The sequence below is a fragment of the Antechinus flavipes genome, chromosome 6 (assembly GCF_016432865.1).
Source record: "Antechinus flavipes isolate AdamAnt ecotype Samford, QLD, Australia chromosome 6, AdamAnt_v2, whole genome shotgun sequence".
Taxonomy (NCBI): domain Eukaryota; kingdom Metazoa; phylum Chordata; class Mammalia; order Dasyuromorphia; family Dasyuridae; genus Antechinus; species Antechinus flavipes.
In genome coordinates, this window is record NC_067403.1 from 196000126 (window position 1) to 196014271 (window position 14146).

The 14146-nt window shown below is 34.2% G+C and overlaps 1 protein-coding gene across 3 annotated transcripts in view; it reads left to right on the forward strand.

The window, feature by feature from the left end:
- LETM1 (leucine zipper and EF-hand containing transmembrane protein 1) overlaps nt 1-14146 on the forward strand; it is a 78733-nt gene that overhangs the window by 48796 nt on the left and 15791 nt on the right. For all 3 annotated transcript variants that reach the window (XM_051966386.1, XM_051966384.1, XM_051966385.1), the window contains exons 7-10: nt 919-1038; nt 7384-7515; nt 9888-10076; nt 12506-12646. In XM_051966386.1, the coding sequence (XP_051822346.1) occupies nt 919-1038; nt 7384-7515; nt 9888-10076; nt 12506-12646 (582 nt within the window). The remainder of the gene's footprint in view (nt 1-918; nt 1039-7383; nt 7516-9887; nt 10077-12505; nt 12647-14146) is intronic.

Genomic DNA, 14146 nt, shown 5'->3' on the forward strand with positions numbered 1-14146 from the left:
TGTTGTTTTAATCATGACTTCACAAAACCTTTAGTGGTTAAAAAAAACCCCACGTTTTTGAGATGATTATATTTTATTTAATTCTTAAAGTTTTAAAATTTATTTTAAACTTAAAAATAAGAAAAGGGAAAAAAACCCCCAAAACATTGTCATGTACACAGCAGATCCTAAGACAGGATTCAATATAAAACAAATTTCCATTTCCTTTTTTTTTTCCTTCCTTGTAGGTTTTCTTTTGTTCTTTGCTTTGTACTTTTTACTATATTCCTCTTTTCCCCAAAAAGCTATCTTTAAGCATGGATACATACACACATAATCTATACATGGATATCTATGAACATACATGTATATTTTATACATGCATACTATGTATATGTGTGTGTGTACCTATATACACACATATATATGACTATATTAGTAATCTATTGATGTAATTCTGAATGATTGTTTATGAAATTTTCCCCCCCAATTTTCTGCATTTCTTTTATTCTTGGTTGTATAGGTTTTATTTATATAGGAAAATTTAATTTTCTTGTAATTACCTTATACTTTATAAAGTCTGATACTATTAAATCTGTTCCCATTAGAACTTTTTTCCCTTGTATTTTCTGTCCTTTTGTTCTTCCAAATGCACTATAACAATTATAATTTTTAAATAATTTAATTGGGATGGCATTATATAAATAATTAGGTAAAATTGTTATTAAAATTTTTATGTTGATTTTACCTACTCATGAGCAAGTCTTCAATTATTTAGATATAACTTTATTTGGGTGAAAATATATATGTTTATGTTTTTATAGTTTCTGTATCTGTTTTGGCAGGTATGCTCTTAAGTATTTTATACTGTCTAGTTATTTTAAATGGTCTAAAACAGTATTTAATAATATGGCTGACAAATTTCATTTTATTTTACAGCTCATTGCTGAGGAAGGAGTAGATACTCTGAATGTCAAGGAATTACAGGCTGCTTGTAGGGCACGAGGTATGAGGGCATTGGGAGTTACAGAGGAACGTCTCAGGGAACAACTTCAACAGGTAAATAACAGAATGAGGAATTGCTAAATTTTATGCAAATAAAATTGTGGATGTAGTAGATAATGTGTGGGCTATTCTTGAGAGTCACAAAGTGACTGAAAAATCACAAATGCATTTTGACTTGATAGCTGTTCTCAGCCTTGTGATTTTTTACAGATCTATCAGTTATGCCTGGTGCAGAGTGGATTGGGATAATTACTGTTTTGAGATGCTCCTTTAAAACGCACTGTTTTAGTGATGCATTTTCATTGTCCCTTTTAGCACTTCTCAAACTAATTTTGGAACTCATAATTGGTTCTCAGAATTCTGAGGGTATGTAGTAAAGGAGGGGAATAAAGGAAAATTTAGACTGTAAAACAGTTTTTTCTAAGTTATCCTGAAAAATTCACTTGTGAAAACTATTTTTGTTTTATATTTTATATTTTAAAGGGAATAATGTTGTTAGCTAATTTCCCCTGAAATTTTCTTTTGTCATCATATGACTTAAGATTCTTTGGAATACAATTTCAGCATGATGAAAATTCTATTCTTTAGGCCAGAAGAAACAAAAATGAACCAAATCAGTAGAAAATTTCTGAACCTCAAATTGGCCTTACTATATGACTTCCTTGGTAATAAATAAAATGAAATTGTTTTCATCATGGGCCTTCTAAATGAGTACTAATAAGCAGAAGCAAAGTATCTATGTATTTCAAAGATACTATAATAAACTGCCAAGTAATCAGGAATTGATTTTATTTTTCCTGGAAAGGAGTGAAGTAATCTTTTGACTTAGACTAGAAGCTTTATCCCTGTTCTATAAGTCCAGAAATAGGGATTGGGACATTTTCTTTAATGGGGTTATTTGCAGGTAATGAATTGTGTGATTTTCTTAACATGCTGATTTTTCCTTGAGTAATTCTATGTTCTGAGTCCATGTTAGTATTCCTTAGATCATAACTGCAAATATCAGTAAAAGACCTGCATACTTGGGTTTTAGAAACTAACCAAAGGAGTTCAGGTAACTTCTGCGACTGACTAATTCAGAATCAGAAGGGACTCAAAAAATTTGGTTCAATCTTTTGTTCAGATGGCTTTGATAGATCACTTAGCTTACCTGACTGTTGTTTTTTACGTACACTACCATAATCATTTAGCTAATATGGACCAGGACATTATCAAGAATCTGAGATATAAATTATGAAATTATCAATGGTGAGAAGTTGGGAATTGAACTACAATGTCAAACAATTTGTATAAATATACAAATGTCAAACAGTGTCAAAGAAAAAAAGTGTGAGTTTAGGACAGAGATGATTACTTGTTGCAGAAAGGCTGGTAAGTTGGGACAATTGGCATGAGGAAAAAACAGTGCATCCTGAGCTCAACAAGTCAGCATTGAAGAATTCCTCATTCTGTTTCCCTGATGTTTTAGCTATATAAATACACCCAAGGGAAGGAGATGGAGTAATGTTGAAAGCACCTTGAAATCCCTAGAAACATCATCGTTTGGAGAAAGAAAATTAGAAACGTTGGTTTCCTTATCATCACCTAAGTAAATCAGTTACAGGTTATATAGGATCAAATTGAAATGGGGGCCTCTCTTTCTTTGAACTCTAAATGAATGAGGAAATACAAAGCCTTATTTGTTAGAGAGAGAGAGAGAGAGAGAGAGAGAGTGTGGGTGGGTGTGGGTGGGTGTAGGCCAGCCATCCTTACAACTGATAAGAAACTTATCATTTTGGTTCAACCCCAATGTGGGCTGTCTAGGCTTTGGTAACAGCTTGGTCCCTGCCGCATATTATTTAATAAATGTAAAAACACTGCTGGTCCAAGGGAATGCACATTTTGATAGCCCTTTGATAATTCCAAATTGCTCTCCAGAATGGTTGGATCAGTTCACAAGTCCACCAACAATGTACCAGTGTCCCAGTTTTCCCACATTCCCTCTAACATTCATCATTATCTTTTCCTGTCATCCTAGCCAATCTGAGAGGTGTGTCTTAATTTGCATTTCTCTAAACAGTAGTGATTTAGAACATCTTATCATATGGCTAGAAATGGTTTCAATTTCTTTATTTGAAAATTGTCAGTTCATATCCTTTGACCGTTTATCAATTGAAGAGTGTCTTGAATTCTTACAAGTTTGAGTCAATTTTCTATTTATTTTAGAAATAAGGCCTTTATCAGAACTCTTGAATGGAAAATTTTTTCCCAGTGTATTGCTTCCCTTCTAATCTTGTCTGCACTGGTTTTGTTTGTACAAAAAGTTTTTAACTTGATATAATCAAAATTACCTATTTTATGTTCAGTAATGAACTCCAGTTCTTCTTTGGCCACAAATTCCTTCCTTCTCCACAGATTTGAGAGGTAAATTATCTTTTTTTCTTCTAATTTGCTTAAAATGTCACTCTTTATGTCTAAATCATGAATTCATTTGGACCTTATCTTGGTATATAGTGTTAGGTATGGGTCAATGCCTAGTTTCTGCCATATTTATTTCCAATTTTCCCAGCAGTTTTTGTTTAATAGGGAGGTCTTATCCCAGAAACTGGGATTTTGGGGGCTTATCAAACTCTAGATTTCTATAGTCATTGACTTTTGTTTCTTGTGAACCTAACCTATTCTACTGATCAACTACTCTATTTCTTAGCCAGTACCAAATGGTGTGATGACTGCTGCTTTATAACTTAGTTTTAGGTCTGGGCTTATATCATAAAGGAGGGAAAAGGACACACATGTGCAAAAATGTTTGTGGCAGTCCTTTTTGTAGTGGCAAAAAACTGGAAACTGAGTGGATGCCCATCAATTGGAGAGTGGCTGGATAAGTTATAGTATATGAATGTTATGGAATGTTATTGTTCTATAAGACACAATCAGCAGGATGATTTCAGAGAGGCCTAGAGAAACAATATTATACGATGATCAATTCTGATGGATGTGGCTCTCTTCAGCAATGAGATAGATCAGGCCAGTTCCAATGCTCTTGTGTTGAAGAGAGCCATCTACACTCAGAGAGAGGACTGTGGGAACTGAGTGTGAATCACAACATAGCATTTTCATTTTTTTCCTTTTTGATCTGGTTTTTTTCTTGTGTAGCAAGATAATTATATAAATATGTATACATATATTGCATTTAACATTTATTTTTAACATGTTTAACATATATAGGATTAGTTACCATCTAGGGGAGGGAGTGGGGGAAATTTGAAATGCAAGGTTCTGCAAGGATCAATGTTGAAAATGTATCCATGCATATGTTTTGAAAATAAAGAAGCTTAATTTAAAATAAATAAATAGACATCTTATTCCAATACCCATTCCTATTAAAAAACTAGAGCGCATAGGAGTAAATGAAGCTTTCCTTAAAATAAGTAGCATCTATCTAAAACCATCAGCCAAGCACTATATGTAATTGTGATAAACTAGAACTATCCCCACTAACATCAGGGGGGAAACAATGTTGCCCACTATCAACATCACTACTCAGTATTGTACTAGAAATGTTAGATTTAGCAATAACAAAAAGAAATTGAAGGAATTAGAGTAGGTAATGAGGAAACAAAATTATCACTCTTTGCAGTTATATGATGGTATACTTAGAGAATCACCTAAAAACTACTAGAAATAATGTCAACAATGTTTAGGATGTAAAATAAACCCACATAAATAATTGGCATTTCTGTATGTTACCAACAAAGTCCAGTAGTAAAAGATAAAGAAATCCCATTTAAAATAACTACAGATAATATAAAATATTTGGGAGTCTACTTGCCAAGACAAAATCGGGAATTATGTGAACACAGTTACAAAACACTTTTCACACAAATAAAGTTGGACATAAACAATTGGAAGAATTCCAAGTGCTCATGGGGAGGCTGAGCTAATATAAAAACAACAATTCTATCTAAATTAATAACAAACTTCACCTTCAAGAACAAAATGTCAAGAATGTCAAGGGAATTAATAAAAAAAAAATGCAAAGGAAAATGGCCTATCTGAATCAGACCTAAAACTATATTATAAAGCAGCAGTCATAACCATTTGGTACTTACTAAAAAATAGAGTAATGGATCAGCGGGATAGATTAGGTTCACAAGACACAATAGTTAATGAGTGTACTAATCTAGTGTTTGATAAACCCAAAAGACCCCAGTTTCTAGGATAAAACCTCCCTATTTGACAAAAAATGCTAGGAAAACTGGAAAATATTATGGCAGATATTAGGCAGTGATCAGCACCTAACACCCTATACCAACATAAGGTTGAAATAGGCTCATGTTTTATACATAAAGGGTGATACTATAAGCAAATTAGGAGAACAAGAGAAAGACTATCCCTCTGATCGGTGGAGAAGGAAGTAATTTATGGCCAAAGAAACATAAGTGAACATTATGAAATTCAAAATAGATAATTTTGATTATATTAAATTAAAAAGGTTTTGTACAAACAAAACCATTGCAATAAATGTCTTGTTGCCCATTGAGGAACAGAGACCAAATATAAACCAATTAAAATCTACAGTAATCACTGGGGAAAAAATTAGAAAATAGATATTCTCCTTCCATTTAATTGGAGCAATGTATAGTGTTCTGGGTCTAACATCAGAAAGATCCTTCCCCCCTCCCCACCGTCCACCCCCTCTTTTTCTATTCCTTTCCTCCTCCCCTGTCTTCCTCTATAAATGAAGGACAGCAAAACGTTAATCATCACATTTTAGAATGCTATTACTCTATCTAATAGTCTGTAGAATTTCTAGCTGCTGTACTAATTAGCTTAAGCCTTTATTTATTTGCAACTTAAATGTTTATGTCTATGTATGTATGTATTCTGTATATGTAGAAGTCTAATATAGTTTAAGATGTACATGTATATATTTGAATTGGCCACAAATGGAACCCAGTTCAAGCCTCAGCCGTTGTTTGGATTGTGATGACTGAGAGTGAGTATACAAGGCAATTGTTTCTATTTTGACCAGAAACCCTGAGGGTCTTTACCTCTCAGATTGATTTTATTTTATTTTTTTGACTAGAGGAGATGGAAGGATCTAATGAAGATAGTTTTAAGAATGTAAGAGACTTGGGCAGCAGGAGAGGAACAGAGAAGGAAAACCAGAAAAATTACCAGAAGGCTGAGAGGAGAGGGGAAGGTGATGACTAAGCAGGCAATCTGCTGGAGAAAATGGGAAATGAACTACATACACAGAACTGTTAAATATCAATACAGATCTGTAACTGCTCTGTGAATTTAGTTTTAGTGAGCTGCTTAGGACATCAGAAGAAGATGACTTGCTCAGTCTATGTTTATAAGAGGTGCACATATTGACTTCTAGACTAGCTTTCCATCTCTCCTGTATTCTTTTGCCGGTCATGGATGTGGAAGTTTGTGCATGTGTCTGCATTCACAGATACACTAAGAATAGTATCAAGTAACACAATGTAACAACTCAAAGAGATTGTCCCAAGGCTACTAAAGGAATAAGTTTGGATCTGGACTCAAGACTCTTTAATTTCAAATCTAATATTTTTTTTCCCTTTCATCTCTCATGGAGACTTCTGGCTTCTAGACTGATGTTTCTCATTGGCAGCTCTTCAGCTTAGGAGCAGAAATCCCAAACCCATCCAAGCTCAAGTTCTTGACTGTTACAACCTTCTTTTTCTATTCCCTACTAATGAACGCAAGACTTCAGAGAAATGTAGAGTAGCCTCTTAAAAAAAAGTTTGGGGAACTTTCTTTCTCAAAGATATAGAGTAAGGAAGATGATGTGATAACTTCTCTGCTCTTCTACAGTGATCAGATCTCATCTAGAATATTAAGTCCATTTCTGGATTCTACGTTTAAGAAAAGACATTGATAACTACAATTTGCCTAGAGTAGAGTAGCAGAAGAGGTGAGAACTTGAAACTGTCATAAAACCTTCTTTTGAAAGAATTTGGGGCTGTGCTTATTTTGCCAACAGAAGACTTTTGTGGAAGGAGGACATTATTGCTCTCTCCAAGTATTTGTTGTATTTAAAGATATAAGGGTCCTTAGAGATCATTTAATCCAACTCCCTCCTTTTAAGTAGATGAGGAAACATGACTCAGAAAGGTTTAAATGATTTGCCTTACATAGAGAGTAATTGATGGGTTTGAATCTGATTCCAAAATCCAGCACCTTGCCTAGTACATAACACTGCATCTTCAAAAAAGTATCTGAGAGATCTGTAAAAAATTAAAAAAAAAAAAAAAAACAACTTGAGAAAGTTATTTCATCTGATCCTGAATCTGATGGGGTCTTACTAGAGTATCTTTGTATATTATGTATACGAGTAAATTGAAAAACAAAACATATTTTATAAAATCTGTTATCTCTTTTGAATTGTAGTGGTTAGACCTACATCTGAACCAAGAAATTCCTACTTCATTACTTCTCTTATCCAGAGCTATGTATCTTCCTGACACCCTTTCTCCAGCTGATCAACTCAAAACAACATTACAAACTCTTCCAGAGAGTGCAGTAAGTATGGCATATTTAAATGCATTTTTCTTTTCATACAGAGAATACATTTTAATTTTAGTCTTTTTTTCCTGAGTCTATAAATAGAAATTTCTATAAATCATTGCATCATTATGATGACATCTTTTAGATTGCCACCCTAATACAAATAATAACTTGTTCCTCAACAGTACCCTCTCCTTATTAATAGCAGTAGGCATTTGGGAGCTTCACTTTTCTGGGAAAACCATGAGGCCAAAGGAAGCAGAAAGGTCTAAATCAAATCCTGTTTCAAAGGACTTACTATCTGACTGATAAGATAATATTACTAGGAGAAATGCTTAATGAAGTTGCAAGATAGAATATGTGAAAATAAAATGGTACTAGCAGCAAAGAGCTTTCTTGGAGGGTTGCTGATCAAAGAAGGACCATCTAAGGAAGGGATACCTGGGCTAGGCCTTGGGCAGAGCTCTCATGGAGAGAAACACAGGAGTAATTACTTCCCATAATATTATTATTTCTGTAGCATTCCAGAATTTACAAGTGCTGTCCTCATGATAATCCTGTGAAGAAGAATGCAACTCTTTTTATCCCCATTTTATAGATGAAGAAACTGAGATATAGAAGTGTTATAGTTTGCCTTAAGAACCTTTAATAAATGTTGGGAAGCTGGGACTTGATTGGGTCTTCAACCTCCAGTACTGATTGGTAATTTTCCCATTACACCAGTCAGAAATGTTAGAGATGAAGATGGCAAAAGATCTCTACCACTGGAGAGATAAGGAAAATGACTTAATATTGTACTTTCATGATCTCTATTTTGAAGATCTTCGTGTAACCACAGGAACAGGATAAAAATGGGATATCTCTCTCAGTGCTAAAACACTGGAAAATATATATGTCATTCATTCACTGGCTAGTTAAGTTATTTCTTCTTTTTTGGACTAGATCTCAGGTTGGTAGACCCCAACCTCACATACCCGAACAATTAGTAACATAGATGTAGTTATTCCACAGTGGCCATTGCTACTACTATATTACTTGTAGTCCTGGGCAAGATCTGTAGAATTTAATCATTTATTGAGGGTGAAAAATAGGATTTCGTGGTTGACCACAAAGTTTTGGCACTGTGAATCCTACACGTTCCTCTACTAGTTTTCTGGAGTAGGCCTTGCGTGCGTGTCATCTTCCTATGGTCATTTTTGTCTTTTTTTCCCCCAATACCAAGGCCAATTTTTTTTTTGGGGGCCGAAAAAACAGATGCCAAATCAGATTTAAGTAATTCAGGCGGCTCGATTTTGTCAGTATAATTCCGGCTACCATAAGCAAAGGTCCTGTACCTTTGTTATTGTAATTTCTCAAAATAACTTAAAAAATGTAATGCTTGCATCCCTAGTCCATAAAATCAACCAATTTTGTTGCCCTTAGCTTCCCTTGATAGTCTCTCCCAACACTCCTTAATACTTCAGGATGTGTTCTTATATTTATCCTTCGTTACTAGCCTGACTTTTCTCTTTTGTACATTTCTTTTTAAAATTCAATGTGGTTGGTTGTGTGTATCTTATTGGCCGTTTTTACAAATCTCATATTTTCTTTCTCATTGAAACTATTTCCCTTCATGTCTTTAGAATTTTGTTTTCAGTGCTATTCCTCTTGGGCTGATTTCCCTTGTAGAATCAGTCGATCAGATTCTTTTTTCTGAAGTTTTGGAAAAAATTTCCCTCCCAAGTGTTTGGTGTTTTTTAGAGTATATTCGAAGTTCTTCTTTTCTGTCACAAATTTTTGGAGGGATTAGGTTCCTCTCTCCTATCCCCTGATAGGAATCCTAATATTTCAATTCCTTAAACACCCTTATTAATGAGAATCAGATACAAAATAGATTTTTTTCCTTATTGGTGCTTCTAAATATTGGGCATCATTGCCAGACACTTTTCTGCCCCTCTGCAATCCTGTTTTTTTTTTTTTTTTTTTAACTGAGGCAATTGGGATTAAGTGACTTGCCCAGGGTCACACAGCTAGGAAGTGTTAAGTGTCTGAGACCAGATTTGAATTCAGGTCCCCCTGAATTCAGAGCTGGTGCTCTATCCATTGCGCCACCTAGCTGCCTCTGTGTAATCCTTATGTATAGAAAGGCTTGAAATAATATCAAATGTTCTATGATATTGCCTTGCAAGGTTTTGACTCTTTAGAATTCATACACCTGGATTTTTATATTTCCTTTGCATAGCTGCAGAAGGAAAGAAAATGTAGCAATTTTAAACATTAGCATGTGGTGTTGCAGGGTAGGTTTCCTCCAATTTAAATAGTTACAAATATCCTTTTTAGACTATTCAGAAGTGCCACCACTTCCTTTAGGACATAGATTACAGTGTTGGATTTTTTTTTTTTAATAGGCCAAAGAAGCCAAAGTCAAAGCTGCTGAGGTTGAAGGTGAGAAAGTAGACAATAAAGCTAAGCTGGAAGCCACTCTGATGGAAGAAGCAGCCATTAGACAGGAAAATAAAGAGAAGGAAGAGCAGGAGAGGCTGACTGAAGCTGCTGAGAAGGCCCGAGAAGTTCTGCAGGAGGAAGCAGCTGGAAAGGTAGTTTTCTCTATGCAATTATGATGGGAATGGTTATGTTTTCTTGGGTGTTTAGATCTTTAACTTGTGTCTATTTATTTAAACTGGAGATTCTTTGTTCTAAATATATAAATAAATTCTCTGCATTCATATATATTTGGAAAATATGAATGGAAATGGTGGTATTTGGGGATAAATAAAACCAAATTTTCAGCAATTTTTATAAGTTCCATTATTTTCCTTTCTCACTCTCAAATCTTCCCACAACATTTGTTCAAAAAGCTATTTTGTTTTTACTTTATCTTAATTTTTGTCCCTTAATTGTGACCTATCTGACATCTTGATCATTTGCTTTTCTTCATCGTCTTTGCTGTGACTTTATTTGTCTATGTAGCCATTCATGAACTCATAAACTTTAACGATTCATTAGTCCCATCACCCTACTAGAATCTCTTAACTTGTGACCTCTGTGTTATTTCCATCCCCCTAATCTTAATCCCTGAATTGTTCTTCTCATATGCTTACTCTGTTTATAGTTAAGAACTTTTGAACATTACTGGAGAAAGTCAGGAAATAAAACTTTATCTCTCATGTATTATCTGTTACAAATTGACAATGACAATGACCTTACCTTGGTCCCCAGTCTCATTTAGTAATATAACAGTCCATTTACTGTTCTTTCATTGCCTATAGCACCTGTCTTTTCTGAGCAGATAGAGGCAGATAACAGTGATGATAATTCAAAATAGTAAGCTAATCTAAAAATTTATTTCTGTTTCATTTGGAGATGAGTATTTTTGTACGTAGGCATGCATACATATATCTACCCAGACATACATGTTTATTTGTAGCACATATTTTATGTTTGGGAACAATTTTCCAAAGAATGTTAACCCTTATGTTAGAATTTAACTTCCTTAGAGAAGTAATAAACCTTTCCTCCTACTTAATGCCCTTTCCCTTCCAAGTTGGGAAAGGACTGTCTCATCTGTTAGTTAGACATAAATCAGCAGCCTAAGGCAGAGGCTGCCTTTTCCTTAAGGTATTGGATCACATTTCCCATGGAAGAGGAAAGTAAGCGGGTATAGCCTGCCTTTTCTGGAGTGATAAATATTTTGACCTTGAAAACTGCGTTTACAGAATCACAGGTTTTTAGAGTTGGGAAGGGATATCAACTTAGTTGATGACTACTTATATTCCAATCCCTACGTGGGAGGGGGGGTGGGGGGGGGGAAGAAATCCCTGCTCTGATGTACCTGGCAGGTACCAGTTTGCTTGAAGAGCTTTGCTGAGGAAAGCAGCCTGTTTAACTATTACAGATAACTTCAGTTGTAATATTTCCTGAGATAAAACCTAAACTTGTTTCTTCATGATTTCTATCCATTGCTCTTAATTCTAAAGTCAAATAGAATAAATTAAATCCTTCCATATGATTGCCAGCTTTCTAATTGTTGGTAGAAAACTTTTATGTTCCCCCAAAATCTTTTTTTTTTTTTTTTTAAATATTCCTAGTTCCCTCAAAGCCTTCTCATCTGGCATAAACTTTAAGACCCTACAACATTCTGGTTGCCTTTCTTTGAATGCTTTGCATCTTATTAATATTCTATTAGTGCTATTCTGCAATGAAATGAGAACTCCATATATAGTCTGATCCCCAAAGTGGGATTATTACTTCTTTAAATCTTGGACATTTAATGCAGCACAACTTGGTGTTACTATTAGATCACATTCTTGACTCATCGAATTTATAATCCACTAAAACCCCTGAATTGTTCCTGACACACTCCTGTCCAACCTTGCCTCCTCATCCTATATCTGTGAAGTTTAAAAATTTTTTTTAAATCCAAGTTTATATTTTAAACCCAATATATAGGTTTAAATTTACATATTAATTAGAGACAGTCTACTGTACACATAATTTAAGCAATATGGGTAACTCAGCATCTTTAAGCTAAGTTTGTCTAGGAGTAATTGAAAATTAATTTATTTCAGTGTAAATGTAAAAATTACATATAAATTATATATCCATTATAGTCATTTTATGTGATCTTCTTTACTCATTATTTTACTTTCCCATTTCCCCATCTCCCCACAACCCAAATAGGAACATGATTTCATAATTTGCAAAGTATTTTTAAAAATTGTTTTGCATGTTTATCTTATTTATATATGTGCTTTTGAAAATTTATATGTAAGTAGAATTTTTCTAATTGAAACTTTATTTTTCATATATTATCTAAAGGAATCCAATCAAGGATTCTTTTGTAAATTAAAGAATCAATCTGTTATTCATATTTTGCAAATCTAAATGTTTATATTATGTTTATTTAAGATGGGAACTTAAATGATGTAACTTGTAGCTGATTCATTGATTTATTGACTATAACCCTGAAAATGTACTACCTACTATTGTGGAGTTATTTTTGATTTCTGTGTGGTCTTCAATTCAGAAAGAAGCTGAGTTGGGTCCAGAAGTCCTTCGGCAGGGAAAAACAATCCCTACATCCCTAGATTTGGAGCCAGAGCTCACCAAGGTGCCATTGAAATCAGAGACTCTGATTGATACTGCCCCAGTCCTAGAAGGCCTGAAGGTAACTACTATGCAAAACAGAGTGTTTGGAATGTTTTTTCGGTGTCAGGTAGGAATTGTGGGAAAATGTTTCAATAGAACCAGATCAGTAAAAACCTGTTGGTAGGCAGGATTTGAAAAATTTTGCTTAACTCAAGTTTGTCTGAGGTGACAAAAGCAATAATTTATCTTATTTTATAAAATCAAAATAAAGCAGATTTGATGATAAATAAGGGGCTAGAAGGAACTATGAAGCAAATGATTAGAAATATTTGAGGCAGTGAGAAGAGAGATTGTATTTTTATGTAACCTTCATTCTTAGTATTTGATTCTCCATTTGTTAACCCCATAGAAGGTGTAGTTGTTTTATACCCTTTGCTCCCCCCCAAAAAAAATTTTGCTTAAGAATATTAAAATATATTTGTCAGTCCTATATATAAATAAAATTGTTAGGATTGTTTTAAGTCATCTAAATTGGAAAATAACGTTTCTAAGCAAGGACATATGCAAAAAAGTAACCTGTAAAACTAGTGTTAGGAAGGCTAAATAAAGCCCAAGATGACTCGAGTGTTGCAGAAAGTGTAAAAAGAACAGAAGGGATTCTAAAAAAAATGAATGTTGTAAGTAAAACCGAAGAGAGAACTAGGTGTCCTGCTTTGGAGGGGAAGTATTGTCAGGTGACAGGATACAGTAGCACTTCTTTTCTCCAGCATGAAAAGTGGTCTTCTAAGGGAAAAGGGTAGAGCATACTGTGAAAAGAATCCGTCTCTAGCTTGGGCTAATCCAGAGGGAGGAAAAAAGCACCCAGTCTTGCTAAGTGAATCTTCTTGGTTAACTTTGTTCACTTGGTTAACCTTTAAGATAAAATTGTGATTCTTCAGCCTAGTCTTCCATGCTTTTCTAGCCTTATTTTCCATGACTCATTACACTACCCTGTGCTCCAACCAAAGAAATGGAACTTTCCTTCTCTGGGGCTCTCCACATTCCTTTAGTTTGTCTGCTCAGCCTAGAGTACACTTATTCTCCTTTCCTGCCAGAACTCATCTTTCACAAAACTTTTACTGATCTCAATTGTCAGACATCTCTCCTTGATTGATTGCCTTTCACTATACATATTTTATTCCTCCAGTAAGAAAGCCTATCCTCCTTCTCTTGTGCCTAACAATAAATAAAACAATAAATTTTATTGTGGGCATTATATAGAATGGAGAAAGTAACAGAAAGCTAAAGATGAACAATTATTATCCTAGTAAGAGAAAGTGGATTTCCAAACTTGCAGACTCATCAGTTTAAAACAGCTTTTGAATATTTAAAAAAAACATGTACTGATGACTAGCATCTGACCAGTGTGGGTTCATTAAGAATCAGATTGAATTACCCTGGCATGCGTTCTATCAATAAAAAGTTATTTAAAAAAAAAAAAAAAAGAATCAGATTGACCCTATTTCCCTTTTTGCAAACAGATAACGAGGTTGATAAGTGAGAACACCACTAGTATATAAGTGATTCTTTTCAGGAAAAC